We start from the raw sequence: 20423 nt of genomic DNA, 5'->3' as shown, positions 1-20423 counted from the left end.
ATTACCTCCGTCCGAAAATAACTAAAATAAGTAAAAGAGTCAAAGACAGTATGAAAAGATTTTCGCTTGCTCTATGACATAAAATATGTCACCGAACACGTCTCTTGTAGTTTGCAAAGCTTCTATTGTCATAAAAACAGCCGTTGCTAACAAGTGTCTACAGGGCTCTCAAGTTTTGAACAGAGTTCAGAGTGAGATTTTGGCACTCCAACTTCTGGCTCCACTCAAAGTTCCCGTGAAGCCTTCTGTATCGCGAATGTCAACGGGGGGGGGGGGGTGCTAGTGGAGTATGAAGCCCTCTGTATCGCGAATGTCAACGGGTGCTAGTGGAGTGCACGCGTCTCAAACAAGCCTAATTTGTTTACAAAATTGCGGCGCAACTTGGTGGGCGGTACCCTGGAAAGAAATTTCTGCGTGAGAAATACAAGGTGTGGCGTGTGACCGTGTGAATGGAGTGAAATGCGTGTGTCTCACGCCACATGCGTGAGACTTGAGAGCTCTGTGTCTAAATCAGACAACTAAACGTCATTGCGCAAAACATTAGTCAACTTTAGATTAGCAGTGGTGATAAGCTGCCATGTGGGTGTGATGATTCTTATTTTCTGCAATGTTTTTTGAGTTCCAAAGGAAAAATAACATTGCTTTTTGTCAAGGGAGCCCTTGCGATGCTAACTTCCAGGTTGGCCTACAACGCTGTGCAAACTGCTCGCCTGTCCCTGCACCTTTTCCCCTCCTGGAAAAAACGAGTGTTCAAAATAAGAGCCCAGATTTGATCATTAACAAAACAAAAAATGTACTATAAGAACATTTGTACAAAAATACAATTATATCTATAAAAGGTCAAATATTTTGTCATTTTGACAAATAGCTTTTTTAGGATAGAAAATGGCAGTTTTAACCAGTAAGTGGCCATATGTGTACTCGGTGGGCTCATTTTGACTACCATGAATAGTGTTGCGACCATTGGATATAGAGAGCGCAAGATGACAATTGTGACTACTTCTGCCTTTTTTTTCCTAATAAATAATAATCCTATAATTTCAAAATCGACCAAAGATTAAGCAAAATCAGCTATTAGGGATTGCAAATATTGCCACTTTCTGATTAAAACTGCCATTTTGGATCCTGAAAATTTCACAAATGTATACAGCATCCTCAATAGCCCCCCCCCCCCCCCCCCAAAAAAAGAAATATGTCCAAATTAGCCATGCCATTAAACTATTGTCTGCAAAGATTATAATATAATGCTAATTGACCCAACTGATGCTAATTGTGCAAATTGCCCAACATATGCGTTTCCCCCCGAACTATACATTTCTGTCATTAAACTTGGGGTACTCAACATTTCCGGGTTCACAATAGAGAGCTGGCAACTAGACTAACTTCAATGGTCATTTCCAAACATAATGTGCAGCTCCCAAACTACTGGTATGAAGTAGACAGGTGGACCCAGTGAACTCAGAGTTGACTAAGTTGTGCTGAGAAATGGATAGAGCATGAAGGGAGAGGAAGTAAAGGCAGAGGGAGGGAGGATGAGTAGGAGGCCACCATCCGTTGCGGGGGGCTGCAGAGGAAGTGGCCTCAGTGTGACCCACACAGCGAGCCTCTTCCTCCACCCCACATCTCTTTGAAACTGGGAGATGAACGGAGTGGCCGTGGTTGGAGGGAGGAGCTGCCATTCATGTGGCTTCTGATTAATAGTATCTCAGACCCCTTTGTGTGTGCACGTGTTTGTGTGTTTGTGTGTTTAGTGGTGGGGGGTTTGTAATTCAATCTGGCTGCCTGAGAGTCGGTCTGTCTCTGTTCTTGATGTATTTTACGTAAACTAATCATTTCAGCTTTCATGCTTTGCTGTCTTTAATGTCATGTGACAACACTCAATCTACTTAATTGATCTGAATTGCTTCGATTCATGTCTTTAAATGATGTAAGATGGCTGACAGGATTCTTACTTTCCCTTTCTGGTTTCTCTGCCTCAGTAACATAGGTTTCAAAAGCAGAAGTACTTTTGACTACAGTGGAATTATTGGTTATTCCTTTGCAACATGATGGAATATCTTGAATGAATTCAGGGTTCTTAAGGGGGATTTTGTTTGGATTTTTATGCTGCGATTGTGTTTTTAGTATTTATGCAGTCATGCCCTCACCTTCTTAAAGGGGCAGTACACCAATTGTATACATAGAGAGGCGAGGTCCCGCCCATCTACTTCCGCCCCATGGGACCTTATTTCGGAAAAAGCATGTATTGAAGTCAATGGGGAAAGAAAGATCATCTTTCGATCCCGTTGGAATTGTGCCACGAATTACACATATGATGTTTGTCAATCTTAAAAATTAATTTCTATGTAAAAAAAGTCACAGTTTGTCGTAAAACTGGTGAAATATAAGACTATGAAAAATATGCAACTAGAAAGACTACAAATCCCAGAATTCCGGTCCCGCATGCTGGAACCGACTAACTCCCCTTGTGTGTATGTACAGCTCTCAACATGCACAGAATTGTAGTGATTTTCACTTCTTTTAATACTTTTCGCCTCATTCTGAAAGAAAGAAGTTAAATGTGCCAACATGACGGCCGTCTTGGTGTGTGGTGCGAGACGGGAGATGTAGTTCATTGAGCGGTTTCACCAAAAAAAAAGTGTTACTTCACAGTTTTACGACACATTTTAATTTTTGGAAATTGCAAAATTATCTTTTAAATTCACAAACATCATGTGTAGTTCGTGGCACAATTCAAACGGGATCGAAAGATAATCTTTCTCTCCCCATCGACTTCAAAAAAAAAAAATCCGAAATAAGGTCCCATGGAGGTCCACCGGAAGGGGAGTCACTTCGCCTCTCTATTGGAGATCAGTTAACTCCCTGTTGTATACCGAAAAAAGTTTCTTTCCAGTTTTTTTTAAAGATAAAAAAAAAAAACCTAATGATGTCATCAGGTTATTTAAAGGGGACATATCATGCTATATTTGAACAATATATTGTAGGGCCATACCTATATAGAGTATATAAATATAGTTTTTTTTTCAAAATACCAAACAGATCCTGCATTTTAGCCATGCCTCATTTCGCTCTATTGGCTCTTTCCAGCCCTGTTTTTTCAGGGACCTGATTCTGTGAGCTGTAGCTGACCACGCCCCCCTGCAGGAGAGGGGAGCGTGCTCTGAGATCAGCTGCTGGGCTGCAGCAGGGAGAAGAGGGGGAGAAAAAGAGATCTCCGTCCTCCGTGTTTTATTCTTATTGAAGTAAGAAGAGAAGTAACGGTCAGAAACCCTCCTTTTTACGCAGCGGTCTAGACATAGACATCAAACGGCGACACATATTCAGTGTGCAGTTACTTTGGCATTAGGGCAGGGATATCTAGATACTTTCCAAGGTTTGACATAATGAATTGTGCTACTTTTAAAGCAAGCAACGATGTTTTCAAATCTGTAATCAAAAAGCTCCTCAAGAACACTATCGAAGCAGTTCCTGCCGTTGCTACGTTAGTTCAAACAGTAACAACGGACTATTTTTCTTAGCGGATTTAATTTAATTTAATTTAAATCAATACATACAACTATTTTTTTAAATCAATAAAATCATTTTCTAAATCCATAAAAGCATTTCAATTAATATTGGGAGTCATGTCGTTACTTTGTTGAGAATGTGGCCATGTGATAAGCGGGATAATGTGCAGCGACGCGGTCATTAAGGGGAAAAGAACACCGACAGGCTGATCAGGAGCCCGACACGAAGCCGAGGGATCTAGATCGGCTTTATCTCTTATATATGATTATATAGTCATTATTCATTTGTTTTAAAGCAGGAGGCGCAAACGCTTGCCTTGGGGAGGGAGAATAAGAGCCACAGCAGAGAGAATAAACAGAAGGGCAACCATGGCAACCATGCATGGGAAGTCTTCTTCGCTGCTTTTGTGGCAGACTACAGCACCACTTACAGGCCTGGCATATGTACTACAGCGTCTCCAGCGCTTTCGAGCAGCAATGGCCGGCCGTAGTCCAACCTCTCATTCCCCTGATAGGGGGAGAATTGACCAATAGCCGTAACACCCCTTTTGTGACGTCGGAAATAATTCAAATCTGGATCAGTCTGTATCAGATCCGTTACAGCCCCTTTTTTAGAGATTTGGGTATGGAGGAAAAGAGAGATGGTTGTATTTTCTGACACTTGGTGAGTTCCCTGGAACACCGGGGACATATATTCATGTATAAAAGACGTACAAGAGTGCATTTTGCATGATAGGTCCCCTTTAAGCTTGGACTTGACACTTCATGTCCTACAAAACTGACTTTTAATCTACCGCCACCAGCATGTTTAAATGTTTTTACTTATCCCGAGAAATATGTCCACATCTACTTATACTCAAAATGTGGTACAAAGAGTCAAGGACACAGTTCTAAATTCAAAATTCAAAAGCGTTCATGTATTTCTCCAACAGTTACCCCCTGGTTAACACTGATAGCAACGTTAGCCATCTGAGCTGTGTAGAGGATCATATAAATCACAGATATACCGTAATTTTCGGACTATAAGCCGCGCCTTTTTCCCCATTTTTCGACGCTGCGGTTTATATAACGTTGCGGCTAATCTATGGATTTTTACAGCCAAAGGCCACTAGGGGACCTCCTAAATCTATGAATTTTACAGGTTGCAGTCCACCACCTTTAACTCTATGGGCTCTATGGCCGGTCCGCGGACCCCCACCTTTAAGCGGCGGGTTCCAGCAGGAAAAGCTGGAGGCCGGAAAAGAGTGAGACAGGTAGCGCGTAAAAGTGGAACCGAGAGTGGTACGAGAGACAGAACGAGAGCAAGACAGACAGAAATCCAGAGAGCGAGACAGTTTGTCCCCGTACCACTGGTTGAAAACCACTGTTGTAGATCACTGCCGGTACGTGCGCTGGGAGCGCACCGTTTAAGTTTGAAAGTTGAAAAGTTTGTGAGTCTGAAACGCTATGTGATACAGTACAGTTTACACAGCACAGTACATGTTCTGTAGCTACTATTGCACTAAATGCTAACACTTGAATATGTTATGCAAATATGCAACTTGTTTGTTGAAATGTTAATAAATGGGAGCTTCCTCAAACAGCCATCTCTTTCCCGACAATCCCCTCTGTGCACGAACCCTTACATATGGTAATTAAACATTAAAACACCTGCGGCTTATAGTCCAGTGCGGCTTATATATGTACACATCATTCAATTTAGCTGCTGCGACTTATATTCAGGTGCGCGTTATAGTCCGAAAATTACGGCACTCTGAATTTCTAATGTAGCACCTTTCCCTGGAGGTGTGAGAGAGCGGGCAGAAGGCTGGAAGTCATTCTTTTCCTCAACTAGGAACTACAAGTCTGGATATAATTTAGATCAGGGGTGCTCAATACGTCGATCGCGATCTACCAGTCGATCCCAAAGGTATTATTGGTAGATCGCGTGACATTAAAAAAATCGACGTCAACCTATCATCCATCCCGTCTTTTGATTGATATACAGGGCAGCCAGTCAGATGACATCTGAATTTTGTCTGACACTTAGGTCACTGCGCATGAGCAAACAACTGCGCTAAGTGCTAACTAACTAGCAAGCTTGTCAGCGAGTTACGGCCAGTTTTCAGCCTTTGGTTTTTTCTCTCAAACCTATGAAAGGGTATAAAAATGAGTGAGGTAGCTGGACCAAGTAAGAAGAAAAAAACATATAACTTTCATACGGAATGGGAGGAGGACTTTTTTTTCACGATGACATTTTCCAAGTGCGTTTGCCTCATCTGCCAGTCTACCATAGCAATACCAAAGAAGGGGAATGTGGAGCGGCATTTTCGGACTGTTCATGGAAAATACGACACCGACTTCCCGCCGAAAAGCGAGCTGAGAAAGAGAAAAGTGAAGGAACTGAAATCCCAGTTGTCCGGACAGCAGTCATTTTTCACGCAACAAACTTCAAAAGCGAAAGCCGCCACCGAAGCATCGTTCCGGGTGAGTCACATCATCGTCAATAACAAGAAGTCCTTCCAAGACGGAGAGATGGTAAAAGAGGCACTCGTTGAAGCAGCTGACTCATTGTTCCGAGACTTTAAAAATAAGGCAGAAATATTATCTTCGATCAAAGCTCTCCAGCTGTCAAGAAGCACAGTTACACGGCGCTGTGAAGCCATGGCTGAGGATTTAACCCAGCAACTTTGGAAGGACATTGGAGATTGCGAGTGTTTCTCACTGCAGTTGGACGAATCAACGGACGTGAGTGACACAGCCCAGATGTGCATTTTCATTCGTATGGTGTTTAGTGATATCACTACAAAAGAAGAGCTATTAACAGTACTGCCCATGAAAGAACAGACGCGAGGAGAGGACATATTTCAGTCGTTTAAAAACTTTATCGCGAAAACTCAGCTCCCAGTGTACAAATTGATGTCTATCACCACGGATGGAGCACCCGCAATGGTTGGCCGCTTGAATGGATTTATTGCAAAGTGCAGGCAGGACGATGCTTTCCCGGACTTCCTAAATTACCATTGCATAATCCACCAACAAGCGTTATGCGCTAAAATGCTCAACATGAAAGAGATCATGGATGTTGCAACGAAGATCGCCTGTTCTATTCGCGCCAGATCTCTTCAAAGAAGGCTATTCCGTGCACATCTGGAGAATGCTGACTGCGACCACTCTGAGTTGTTGCTACACACTGACGTGAGATGGCTTAGTCGAGGGAAATTCCTGCAAAGATTTCGAGAGCTCTGTCCGGAGATTAAGGAGTTTTTCCGTGTAGCTGGACATGCAGAATACACGCAACTAAATGACGGTCAGTGGCTGTTAGACTTGGCATTTTTAACCGATCTGACCAACATGTTGAATGACCTTAATCTACAGCTGCAAGGAAAAGACAAAACAGTGATCAATATGATCAGCTCGGTTAATGCTTTCAAACGAAAGATGCAACATCTCTCCTCAAAGCTGCAGCGCCATGATTTGGCAAACTTCCAGAACCTGGCGTCAGAGCTGGAGATGCAAAGGAAGGCCTGTGTGCAACTTGACACTGCACGCTACACAGAGCAGATTGACAAATGTCTGTCAGAGTTTGACAAACGCTTTCAAGACTTTTCTTTGCTCGAGCCAGTCGCTACATTCATGTGCTATCCTTTTCGGGAAGATGCTGAGGTTGATTCACTCGCATCAAAAATTGCAACACTGTTTCACCTGAACTCTTCTGTAGTGGAAGATGAGATTTTGACACTACAAGCTGACATTGAGCTGAAGTCCAGAGCTCATGGACAGTTCTGGAACTTACTCACAGAGGTAAAGTACCCCAACATGAGGAAATGTGCTACCTCCTTGACAGCATTATTCGGCTCCACTTATTTATGTGAGTCAGCCTTTTCCCACATGAAGATCATCAAGTCCAAGTACCGTTCCACCATGACTGATGAACATTTGGAAGTGTGCTTGAGGCTGGCTGTCAGCAGTTACCGTCCGGACTATGCATCCCTGGCTGATTCAATTCAGTGCAAGTCATCAGAGTAAACTCGGGTAATGACAAAAAATGTACATAGTTAATTGTGTTGTGTTGTGCAATATTGGCTCATGCGATATAAAGAATCCTCAATATATTTATAAATAAATATATGTTTTGCATTTTTTGTAGTAGGTAGATCATTTTGACTTGATCATTTTATAAGTAGCTCTCATGCTGAAAAAGTGTGAGCACCCCTGATTTAGATGCTTCAATTTTAACCTTTTTTTATTAAAGATTTTCAAATGTTAAAGGCTTTATTGTTGATTGCAGTTGTTGGTTATAAACATATGAAGTCCCAGGCTCAGTGCAGCATGCATAATATACTCTACACAATAGACTTACAAATTGACACATTGGTGCAAATCAAATGCTGAATTCAATAAAATATATATATATATATGTTAAATAGAAAAAGATAACACAGGATTATAAACAGATGTATGTGCTCTGAAGACACTTTACAGAGCTCAGATCAATCTCTGGTGGGTTTCCAAAATATATGAAAATCTAACACTGCTATGGGAAATGTTTTATTCGATCTTATACATTTGAGAAAATTAAATAATTGATCAATGAAGTCACAACAGTGTCATTCTTTCGGCTCCTGGTTTCTAATCTAGACCATTTTCCCGCTCGGCACGGACCAAGGTCATAAAGTCAGTCACCTGGCCTTGTGAGGATTGAGAACTGATAATACCCATTTGTTTGTCATTCATAGATATTAACTTGCATATTATTGTTTTCAGCTGTGCTCAAATAATGTCATGAATGCTATGGTCACAGTGACTTTGGCCTTTTTGTTACTAGGAATTAGGCATCAGCACTTGTTCTGAGACACTTCCCAACACTGCGTTCCTGTTTTACGAGTGTGTGTGTTCCTGCACGGGTTACTCCTCGTGCAACTTGTCTTGGGTTATCACATGCGGTAATCTTATGCCTGTCATTCCTGTCCTTGTTTGGTTTGTTCAGAAATGTCCCTTCTTTTCTCACAGATAAGGACGACCATTGGTTCCTGACCAAACCTGAGTCATTGCTTTAGTTACAGACTATTAGAACCTGCAACTACACCTCCCTGGGTGTTTTTAAGATTCTTTGAAGCTTTGTGTGGCTTGTTTAAGATATGAGGAAAGCAACACATGCTGTACACTTTGTCTCTTGCACACTCTTTATGACTCTGAAACTCTCGCCCTCTGTTCTTTCTCTTATCTAAGTTCAGTACAGAGAGGATACACAAGTAAGTGAAACTGCTCAGACTCAGGAAAAGAAAACGATACTTTCACTGACCCGGCCCCCGTTGAACTCTGACTTTCAGGACAAAGGTCAGCAGTTTGTGAAAATACATTTCACCCTCCGAGCGACACTGGGGGAAGCACGGTTTCCCAGATATTCAGGATTTATTGCAAACATTGACTAATGTCTCGTGCAACAGGAGGCTCTGAAATGGGAATGCAGGTGCAGACTCGCTGTCTTTTCCTGACACAAATGTCCGGTTCAACTATGCATTTATGGGTGGTAGCCATTGTTGCAATGCCAAAAGGCTGACAGCCTGTATAACAAGAAGAAGAACATGTGATAAAATCATACAATAGTAGGATAATGATGTTAAAAAACATGCACTACGGAAGCACAGGAAAAATATGTTAACGAATGCTATGGCTGTAAGAAAATATCCAAATACCAACGCTGTTTTGATTACATGCAAAGATTCAAGGCAGACAATGTTCAAATGATGGGTATTTTGGGTCAGAAATGGTGTTTGTTTTTTACACATTTACACATCACTTTCAGCAACATTTATTTTTCGTACAAGGTCCTTTAAAGCTCTCGTGAGATAGCAGTGTTAAATCCAATTTGATTGCATCTTCAAATGGCTTGTTTCTGCAATCCTCTGCTACCAACTGAAACCTGTTTCTTTCACCCTGACAAAGAGAAGCAGCAAATACCCACTTTTGAGAAGCTGAAACAAGTGACATTTTATGGAGTGTGTCTTCCAGCTTTATTGGGCTTTAGTTCTATTCCTCAGAGTTGACTTATCATTCTAGTAAGCAGGAGTACTGCTCGTGATGGCTCGATTTACACTCTGGTTTGCAGTGGAGACAGTTTTCCAGACTTGTGCTGCTGAAACTGAGATACTCTTCATTCTCAACGTTCTCTACATGCATATCAAAGTTGTATAGAGAACAGCAGCTGAGCGCTCACAGTTCTGCTGCTTTCCACACGGTGTCTCTGGAGCTACTGTAGTCCTGACATCATGTATTCATATTCATTTGAAAAGGCACACGTCAGCTGCAGCAGCTCCACGTCAGCTCCACTGGTATGCTGTAATCCCTTAACTCTAGGTCAAAAACTTTCTGATTCCATCTCTCTCCCACTACTGAAACAAGTTTATTTGCATGACCATAATGACCAATGGTTTTGCCAATGCATTGTACACATCATATTTGACATTCATGCATGTTTGTATACACATTTGGAAAATATCATTGAGCTTCTATACATTATCAACAGAAGCGGAGTTAACATGTTTTCTATCATACAATTTATACTTTTGTATATACTTTTTTTGAATTTAAACAAACAAATCACCCCCAACACTGTCCTTAACACTGCAATTTGACCAAAACAGCATGGATCATAGGCGAAGTATTGATTATTGTGCAGAATACAACTGATACATATACACCTTCTCTCTCTCTCCCCCCTCCCTCTCTAACCCCCTGACAGAGGAAACCATGCAGCCTGCATTTTCCCGCCACTAATCCCTCGCGCTGGTATGGCTTCTAGCTGTTTTTGCTTTCACAACAGAATGATTTCACAGTACTTAACATATTCTGCTTTTTGGATTTTTCTTTTCCTGTAGTACGTTCTATAGGTTTGTGTGCATGCAAATGGTCTGCAAAAGCTAAAATCCCTGTGTGCCCTCCAGAGGGAGTTTCTCTCCCACACACTGAAACGCCTCCATGTGACTACTTTGTTAACTTCAGTAACATAGAAACATCACTATACAACACTCTCGCTTCTATTGGCTAGCTCTCCAACACATTGTACGTGATAGGCAAAAGTGGACATTTTTCATTATATATACTGATAACTGATGTTGCAATACCATGCTGTTTTTCCTCCCCCCCCCTAGAATAGTAACAAATGATTAGTGTAATGAAGATTGTGAGGTTTAAATGTGCACTTCACACTTCTATAATGCCAGAGATTGTTTCAATAAAAGACGAGGAGAAACTGCAACAGGCATGCAGAAAGAACGAAACTGACAACAATGACAAATATGTTTGTCCTTTTCTTCGATGCAACCGTCAACAGAACTCCTAGCATTCCTTCCAGGGGAGGGTCCGGAGGTAATGAGCCTGTGATGTAAAAGTGTGAACACTTGGACATAACTCCCGGCTTTACACACGTCTGGGAGCAGCAGAGAAACAAGACACAAAGGGCAGCCAGTGATATCATTAGCACTAAAAATAGCCAACAGGTCTGTGTTGTTTCTGGCTACAGTGGAGCAGATTCAGCTAAAACTGACTCCTGCAGTAGCAACGTTTTACTAAACTGACAGTTGGCCGTCATCCAGATTATCAGTTTCCACTACGGTGCCTATGTGGTCCCCCAGTAATGAGCCATTATCAAGCCCGGAGCAGCCCAAAACAAACAGTGGCCTTTGGCAGATAATGCCCTTCAGACGTCACTGCAGACGCACAGAGGCTGACATGCAGGAGACACAGCTTCTCTCTGCTCTGCCCTCGGGAAATAAACAGCATTGTTGTAAAAACAAAACTGCACAAAAGAAAGCTCAGTGCAAGCCGAGTGGAGTTTGCTGGAAATGGATGCAGGGCAGGAATGAATGGAGGGGCAGAGGGCTGTAAAAAAAGACTTGTGACTGAGATAAGAGTGTGTGAGATGGAGAAACTATGCAGCTGTGTGTATGTTGCAATTGGACCCATGCCAAAAGGCTGCCGGAGTAAAACGTACAGCTATGGTGAGCTCTTTCCCTCGCCTCAGCGTCTGAAAGCTGCTATTCATGATGAAGGCAGGGAGATACCACACAATGGATCTCCGACACTGCCCTGCCTATATGGAACAATAAACAAACGTATGCAGTCTTTCCAGCCTCCACCCCTGGGCTGCATGTCACTGCTACAGTGAAGGTGGAGCAGGGCAGGCCAAAGTCTGTGGTAAAGCCGGCTGTCCGTCATATAGCAGCAGGAAGGGTTAAACAACAGTGTGGAATTATTGATAATGGGCAAACAGCTGATTACAAAAAAGAGTACAGGCTGTAAAGGAGAGTTTGCTTTTCAAGTAAAGAGGAAATGAGATTTGTCACAGGGGGATATGGGGGTATTCAAGTGGGACAAAATATTATGCATGTGTGTGACTGAGAGTGCAAAGTCCATATTTGTACATATTTGCAAGAAGCTTTTATGATATTGAGGAAAACACACGTTATTGTTAAAAGCTAGTAGCAGTAAATTGAAGATAATGATAGTGTCTGTCTTGAAATTACGCTCCTTCTGGAATCAATAGATTAGATCCTGTTAATGGGCTCCTACTGCAAGGCTAAAGTGAAAAGACGGTATTAAGAGGACACATGCTGATGTTCAGGTTCATATCAGTATGTAGTGTCTCTACTGGGACATGTCTCCATGCTCTAATGCTCAGAAAGCTCTTTCTTTTTCTCATACTGCCTGTGCTGCAGCACCTCTTTTCACCCTCTGTCTGAAACCAGAGCTGCTCTGATTGGTTAACCGTTTAGAGATGTCCCGCCCCATCTTTAATTCAAATAGTCTGGTGCATGCAACATTATTGACATTATGACACATGTTTTTTTACGATACTGTTGGTCAGTTGCTTAACAATCCCATTTGGCTGCACTAAAGATGATTTGAAATGTGAAGGGCAGGCAGAAATAAATATGCTGATAATATTTTATTCTGGCGTCACTCTGTTGAGAGAAGTTTTATGCACAAGGTCACTGGCAGAACAGGAGTGGTAGGCCATCGTAGTGCCTGCACGAATCCTTACTTTAGCGGTTCCAGACCTTTTTCTGCAGGCCTCCTCTTTAGTAAATACAAATGTTTTTGTTCGGTAGTTACTACATAAATGCATTTCAGTTTGTGACATCTAAAGTTGCATTCAAGGTAGAGCTGAATGATTCATGAAGACTGCAGCCAAAAATGCCATATGTTATCTATTTATTTGTATATTTATTAAGTATCAAACTGATATGTTTTAGTAACTATTTATATTTAAACATTGTAGCTTTTCTTTATTAAATAATCTTTAAAAATGTATTTGTAACATTCTGATAAAGTACATTTAAGTGATGACCCTGATTATTGCTACTATCTCTGCTTTTATGGATGTGTTCTTGTTTATGTACTGCAGTGAGAGATGCCAACAGAATTTTGTTGCACTGATGTGTGATGACAAGAAAGATATTCTATTCTATTCTCTCTTATATTAATCGATTTTAAATCGAAATCGCGATTTTAAATGATGCAATTATCAAATCGCAAAGCCAGCGATTTATTTTTGAAAAAAATTTCTTCTTGTGTGTCAGTCATCCACACCAATCATAAGTGCTGTGCTCCACATGTACCAGCCATTCGTAACCAATCAGAAGTGGCCCATGATAGAAGGTGATTAGGGCTGCACGATATTGGAAAAAACTGACATTGCAATTTTTTTCCCCCTGCGATATATATTGCGATATGCGATGCGATATGAAAACATACAGGAATTGAAGAAAAGACAGTTTCTTTTTCCGCAAACCATCCTTTATTTTTTAACTATATTTAACTGGATGAAGGATTTTAGTCACGGACGTCTAGATCTGGAAGTTATCAGAGCAACAAGCTGAGCTATCTCGGTTAGCAAACTGCCCTGGTGAAACACATGAAACTACTTTATTCAGTGTTTTTACCTTTTAATCACCTGATCCGTTTGCTTTGGAGATTTGATTGTGAATGGTGGTTTGCTGTGCATGCAGAGCCTGCATGTCACTCACTCAAGTACCCCTGACATGAGAGCTGCGCAAGTTTTCCTTTTGTAGCAAGCAGCAAAATAATTGTAACATGACGTGTTTGAGTTAATTTGCCTACTTAATATCGCAAGTCCTAAAAAAATCGCAAGTCCTAAAAAAATCGCAAGTCCTAAAATAATTGCACGTCCACGCGATGTGAATATCGCACATGCGCATATCGCGATTATCGTCACGACACGATATATCGTGCAGCCCTAAAACAGATTGATCCAATCACCTGCCAAGTATTTATGAAAGTGCCTGCCCTTTCCAAATGGCTTCCAATGGAGCTTTCCTAGATGGTTTGGTGAAACAAACCATCTGAGTCAGGTTAGTAATGCTCCATCACATGTTTCTATTACAGGCTGCATCTTAAACTGAAGCTTGACTTTAAAGCAACCCAACAGAAGTTTCATGTAAGTCTAGTTCTTTCACTCGTAGCTCGGGCTGCGGGGGTGCTAGAGACGGGAGCATGTTGATACGACCTTCCTAGCCGGAGATATGGCCGCATTTTACAATAAACTTCCGTTGGAAACAAATATCGCAAATCGAATCGCAATATCTGTCCGAAAAATCGCAATTAAATTGTTTCCCCAAATCGTGCAGCCCTAATTCAAGGCTGCATCGTCGTTGTGTTTCTACCAAGAGAGCGATGCCGCCCGACACAATAACTTTTTTATTCCAAAAATGCCCCTCTGCACAAAATTGGAGACTGAACTGCCCTCACTTGGGATAAAGAAAACTAAATATTTTCTCTGCAAGCATTCTTGTCTCTCCCTTTTTCCCAATTAGGGATGAATAAAGCATATCTAACCCGAACTCTTGGTTAGGGGACCTACTGTACACTAGTATTCTACAATTGGTTTTGTAGGAAAGGGAGTTGGGTGAACATGATTTTAATATTGAGTTTCAACCTCACATACACTTTTCAAGATTCAGTCTTGGTGCACCCAAACTGACCCCCCTCCCACTCTACACCTGCTGCAGGTACCCATTACACCTTCACTACACTAACACTACCCCCATAACATGAAATCACACTGCTGCCACATTAAGGATTACACAACTGATGATTTGCCTTCTCAGCTAGCGGCTAACAGTATAGCTGACAGTGCTAGCTTAAAATGCCTTAGTCAGCAGTTCTGGAGAAATGTATCAGCCCTGGCTCTGGAGTGTGGAGAGAGATACAAAAAAAGTCAAGGATATGTTTTAGGCTTTTGTGTAACTGGTGCGAAAATAAGCTGATCATTTCTCTGCATAAGCAAGTGAGGGTCAATGTGTATTCATCCATAATAAACTCATTATTAGATCAGGACAGGGATAGAAGGACTGGAGTGCAGGGAATCTCTGCAGACCCCACTGTTTCATGCATCATGTAGTAAATATCCTCCACAACTAGGGCTGCTCGATTATGGCAAAAATCATAATCTCGATCATTTGGGTCAATAATTGATATCACGATTATTAAAAACGATTATCCATTTACTTTGAAAACATACATTTATTGAAAAAATAAATTTGAACAGTATATTGTTAACAGTTGATTACCCTAAACTTTAAGTATAATTCAACTGAATAACCAAATTAATCGTTGTATTTCGATTATATTGTTTTCATAATCGTTGCAAGCCAAAATCGTAATTGCGTTTAAAATACGATTAATTGAGCAGTCCTATCCACAACAGACTGTGACCTTAACCCATCTTATTCCCTACATATACATACATTTAAGACTTGGAAAATAATCTTATGAATGGTCAAATATGTCAACTTAAATGTACAAGCTACTAAAAAGAGCTTACGGTAGCAGTTGTTAACTAAATATATGAAAGCTTGACGACAAAGGGGTCTTCCAAACAAGCTACCCTACTCTAAAAATGCATTTCATTTGCACCATTATTTTACCTGGGTCATATATCTGTGTTTAGTATATGTTACATATTTTGAAACAAATATTTAGACTCTAAATATTTCATCAGTCTAAATGTCAATGTTTGGGTACAATTACGGTAGGTAGTTAGACAGTGGTTGAATGTAATGTAGTACATTTACTCGAGTACAATTATGAGCTACTTGAACTGACTATTTCTATGTCATGCTAATGTATACATCTACTGCACTACATTTATGTGACAGCTTAAGTAGCTATATAATCAGATACAAAATATACAGCTACAAATAAACCATTGAAATATAATTATAGCCTAAGATAGCCAGCAGCACTTTTTAAAGTAATTTAAATTAATAAGCTCCACCTTCACCAACTGAGATAGACACAACGATGCATCAATAATCATAATCTAGTCATTTCATATATGTTTAAGGTTTTCTTTAGTAAATAAGTGTGTCTGTATAATGAATTAGCTCTCTCAAATTGGAGATGTGTTAGTAATATATATTGTGAATGCATTCTTTTTAGTGTTTGGGATAGCTTATCCCGGTGACTTATTCCACATGTCTCCGTTATGTATATTAAGGGGCCATATTATGTTTTTTTGTGCATGTAAATGGTCTGCAAAGGCTCAAATCCCTTTCTCTCCCACACACATGAACCTGAACATGAGCAGAATATGTCCTCTTGAACTGTTTGGTAATCAAAATGAATTGAAGTCTAAATAAGGCATGATTATTCCAGTAAACAAGTGTGTGAGTTGTGCTATCGCAGTGGAGCCTAAACAGAGGTCGCCCGGCTAGAGATTGTTTTTCTCCATGTGAACTCTCCTCTGCTTAATCTTTCCATACTGCAGCAGAGTGTTACTTCCCCCCTGTGTTATCACTGCTATCTGTCATTATGTCAGGCAGGCAGAGTCCCTGACACACACTCTGCTCCCCTTCACTAACAGCCATGTTCACACTACCCTGCTGTTAGTATCATCATGTTTAAGAACACTGATTAGCTTCCTTAGCTTGCAACCTTATCTAACTTGACATGCACCTTTTTGAATATCTTTTGAATTGAGTTTATAACAAACGGTGTTGTAATTCCTGCAGCACCTACTACTCTCTAGTCTGTGCTTGAAACAAGGGATCATTCAGAGTGTATTTGGACAGGAATGAGCCTCGAGTAATTGCGCATGAATTTAGGATTTAGGAGCCCTGCAGGAATGAGTCCAGTCTCGTCTTCTGTCTAGACACTGAGTGACTGCTACAGTGTCTTTATCCTGTCGAGCCGCACAACTTACAGGATTGTGCACTTTTTCAGATTCTGAGAACCTACTGTATGAGGCTTTAAGTCCAACTGAAGGGTTTTCATGGCGATGCAGGGAAAACAGTGTGGTGCTATGTGCAACGCCACATGTTTAATCATAGACAGTTTTCCATTAACCTTTGCAAAATCCTGCAGCTTTTCCTGGAAAGCTCTGTTTACACAAGAATAATGGACACCCTTCAGCCAATCATAACCCGGCAGCCCTGCATAGAGGGCACTGTATTTCCCTGAGTTCTCTTTGTGTTGAGGGTGCACCCGCTGGCCAGGGTGGGGACATTTCCGCCGCAGCTTATCTCAGCAGCCATTCCTGCTGCAGCTCCGTGGAACGTCATAGTTCCCCTGAAATCTCACTATCTACATTTCTGCTTCGCTCAGATGTACTGTCTAGGTGCCTTTTTCAGAATTTTGAATAATCTTGAACACCCAAAACAGGTGTTGTTCTTGGCTGAAGTGGAAGAGTTGGCAAAAGCATAAGGCAACAAAGTGCAATGGCAAAAATATTAAGCAGAAGATTTATGACAAAATATCTGACTTGAACATCAATGCAAACATACATTTAGTTTGAGGTTCCTCAGCGGTCTTTTAGTTATGTCTGGTGTTTATTGTGCAATATTATTACAGTTTTCCATCTGGACAATTAGCCTCAACTACTGCCTATCTCCATCAACCAACTCCTAATAATCCAACAGGAGATGGAAACACGCATTTAACAGGCCCTATTCTTCTTTTTCGGGTTTCCCTTTCCCGTAGTGTGTCCTATAGGATTTAGTGCATGGAGATGGTCTGCAAAGGCTACAATCCCTGTGTGATAGGGAGTCCCCCCCCCCCCGCCTGAAACGCCTCTGTTGGACTTCTTTATTAACCGTAACATAGTGACATCACTATGTAACACTCACACTTCTATGTGCTAGTGCTCCAATCACAACAGAGCCGGTCAGCTAACCAATCATAGCAGACCGGGCTCTGGTTCAGACAGAGGGTGAAAAGAGGTGCTGCATAGGGCTGAACGATTAATCTATTTTAAATCGAAATCGCGATTTTAAATTATTCAATTAAAAATCGCAAAGCCTGTGATTTAAAAAAAAAAATTCTTTTTTTTACATTTCCTTTTTATTTACATTTTTTTTTTTCTTGTGTGTCCACACCAATCAGAAGTGCTGTGTTCAGCCATTGTTAACCAATCAGAAGTGGCCCATGATAGAAGGTGATAGACAGATTGATCCAATCACCTGCCAAGTATTTTTGAAAGTGCCTGCCCTTTCCAAATGGCTTCCAATGGAGCTTTCCTAGATGGTTTGGTGAAACAAACCATCTGAGTCAGGTTAGTAATGTTCCATCACATGTTTTACATCTATTACAGGGTGAATCTTAAACTGAAGCTTGACTTTAAAGCGACCCAACGGAAGTTTCATGTAAGTTTAGTTCTTTCACTCGTAGCTCGGACTGCGGGGGTGCTAGAGACGGAAGCATGTTGATGCGACCTTCCTAGCCGGAGATATGGCCGCATTTTACAATAAACTTCCGTTGGGTCGCTTAAAAACTAAATCGCAAATCCAATCGCAATATCTGTCAGAAAAATCGCAATTCGATTATTTCCCCAAATCGTGCAGCCCTAGTGCTGCAGCACAGGCAGTATGAGAAAAATGAAGAGCTTTTTGAACACTAAAGCATGGAGACATGTCACAGTAGAGGCACTACATACTAATATGAACCTGAAAATGAGCAGAATAGTGCACCTTTATTTTATATGGATCTCAAAAGCTACAGCAAGCAAATATTTGATTTAGTTCTTTTCTTGTTTGAACAACTGCAAAGGTAAATTAATTATCCTAAGAGTTGCTGTTAGCGTCCTTTTGGATTTTGCCTTTTTGATTAGCTGTTTTTTCTCCACTTTAAACTGCACATGACTCATGACGCCCTCTCTTCAGGGTCTTCCGGTCTCTATGGTTTGTGTTTGTCCTACTAAACAAATCATTGCCATATTTTCAATGTCAACTACATGACAGTTTCTACCTCAGAACGAGAACAACCCACCCTGTCCTTAGACTAAACTTTTCCTTGTTTCTGGTGGGAAGGTGTTGATGTCACTCTCTGGTTCTCACCCCATCTTCTCCCTGCCTCACCTCACCCGTTCTCCTCCACAAACACAATCCCACTGTACTCAGCAGCAGGACTGATGACTGGAGTATTATTCAGTTTGATAAGGCGCAGCGTCACCAAGTGAGAACAGGCCAGTGTTTATAGTAAAGCGGGGGAGCGGGGGGACATTAGCTATGACCTCATTTGCTCGGCAGAAACTCCAGCACAGGGTCATGTTTTAGGTGTGGCGAAAGAGACGTTTTTATTCAGCTGGAAAAATGCTGACTGACGGAAGAGAGAATGAGAAGGCTACTTTTAGCTTGCAGACTGGGAAGAAAGGGAGGGGTGTAAATGACAGGTGTGTGTGTGTGTGTGTGTGTGTGTGTGTGTGTGTGTGTGTGTGTGTGTGTGTGTGTGTGTGTGTGTGTGTGTGTGTGTGTGTGTGTGTGTGTGTGTGTGTGTGTGTGTGTGTGTGTGTGTGTGTGTGTGTGTGTGTGTGTGTGTGTGTGTGTGTGTGTGTGTGTGTGTGTGTGTGTGTGTGTGTGTGTGTGTGTGTGTGTGTGTGTGTGTGTGTGTGTGTGTGTGTGTGTGTGTGTGTGTACAAGGGAAACAAACTAATATACCGGCTTATGGCTGCAGCCCAAAGCTTTGAACTCTCTTTGTTGAAAGCAGCAGACATCTGTCTAGACTCCAAATATCGTCTTTCCAAGATCCCGTTCCTCAGACGCCAGGCGGGAGAGGTTTGAGGGGGTTTTTACATGATCACCACAAGTGTTACTGTCAATAAAATGGCAACTTTGATTGGTATTCAAGCAGATAAGGAAATAAAGTTCTCATGCACTATCATTTCAATCTGCAATATTTTTATATTGTTGTTCTTTACTTGCTTGTAAAATAGTTTATCAGCACTGTGAAAAGCACTATATAATATCATGAATCATTGATATTCTCACCTTAAATAATCAATTAATTTAGAAATGTAGTCAATAATGAAACAGATCCTAACGACCCTATAGTGTAATGGAAACAATAGGCGCTTTCACACCGAGTACTTTTCCCAGGAATAGTTCCCGGAACTTAGTTCTAGTGTTGTTACGATACCAACATTTTGGTTTCGATACCGATACCAAGTCAAGAATTGCGATTCCGATTCTTTTTCGACACTTTTCTTAAAAAAAGGGAAACAGTTTTAAATGTAATTATTGTGCTTTATTTCACACCAGAACCATAACCATAACACAAACTTTTAAACAATGAGAACAATAAATAAAATAAATGACAAGAATTCGTATTAAATAAAATTAATACTTTTCTTACAGACAGGCCTCGTGCTGTCCGTAGGCTTGCCCTCACTGTCAGAGATATAGCTAAAATACATACACGTCTTTTTTGTCAACAAGCCGAGGCGCAGCGACAGTTGCACTCCCACTTGCAGCCATGCTTCTCGTTTTCTCGTTTTCTCACGTGCTCTGGCAGCTAGCGCGTGCACGAGAGGGGAGGGACTGCACGGCTGCAGTGCAGGGATTGGAAGCGAGGGGTGAACACACGGTTCTTATTAACACGGCGCTTTCTCACCGGAGTACTTTCCCCCGTCATTCTTAAAGT

The 20423-nt window shown here is 41.2% G+C and overlaps 2 protein-coding genes across 3 annotated transcripts in view; both read left to right on the top strand.

Annotated features, from left to right (window-relative positions):
• The window catches only part of LOC307020427 (guanine nucleotide-binding protein G(I)/G(S)/G(O) subunit gamma-12), a 62434-nt gene that overhangs the window by 30522 nt on the left and 11489 nt on the right, over positions 1-20423 (top strand). Inside the window, exon 2 of one of the 2 annotated variants that reach the window (XM_079651761.1) lies at positions 10231-10277. The exons of the other annotated variant lie outside the window; for it this stretch is intronic. The gene's annotated coding sequence lies outside the window, so the exon portion shown is untranslated. The remainder of the gene's footprint in view (positions 1-10230; positions 10278-20423) is intronic. 2 annotated transcript variants of the gene reach the window in all.
• LOC307019892 (general transcription factor II-I repeat domain-containing protein 2-like) lies at positions 5736-7514 on the top strand (the record flags this gene model as incomplete). Its single annotated transcript, XM_079650993.1, has 1 exon — positions 5736-7514. The coding sequence occupies one exon, from the start codon at positions 5736-5738 to the stop codon at positions 7512-7514; it is 1779 nt and encodes a 592-aa protein (XP_079507119.1).

The sequence above is a fragment of the Notothenia rossii genome (genome assembly GCF_949606895.1).
Source record: "Notothenia rossii genome assembly, chromosome: 9".
NCBI lineage: Eukaryota > Metazoa > Chordata > Actinopteri > Perciformes > Nototheniidae > Notothenia > Notothenia rossii.
Note: the sequence above shows the minus strand (reverse complement) of the source record. Positions and strands in the feature narration are given on the sequence as shown.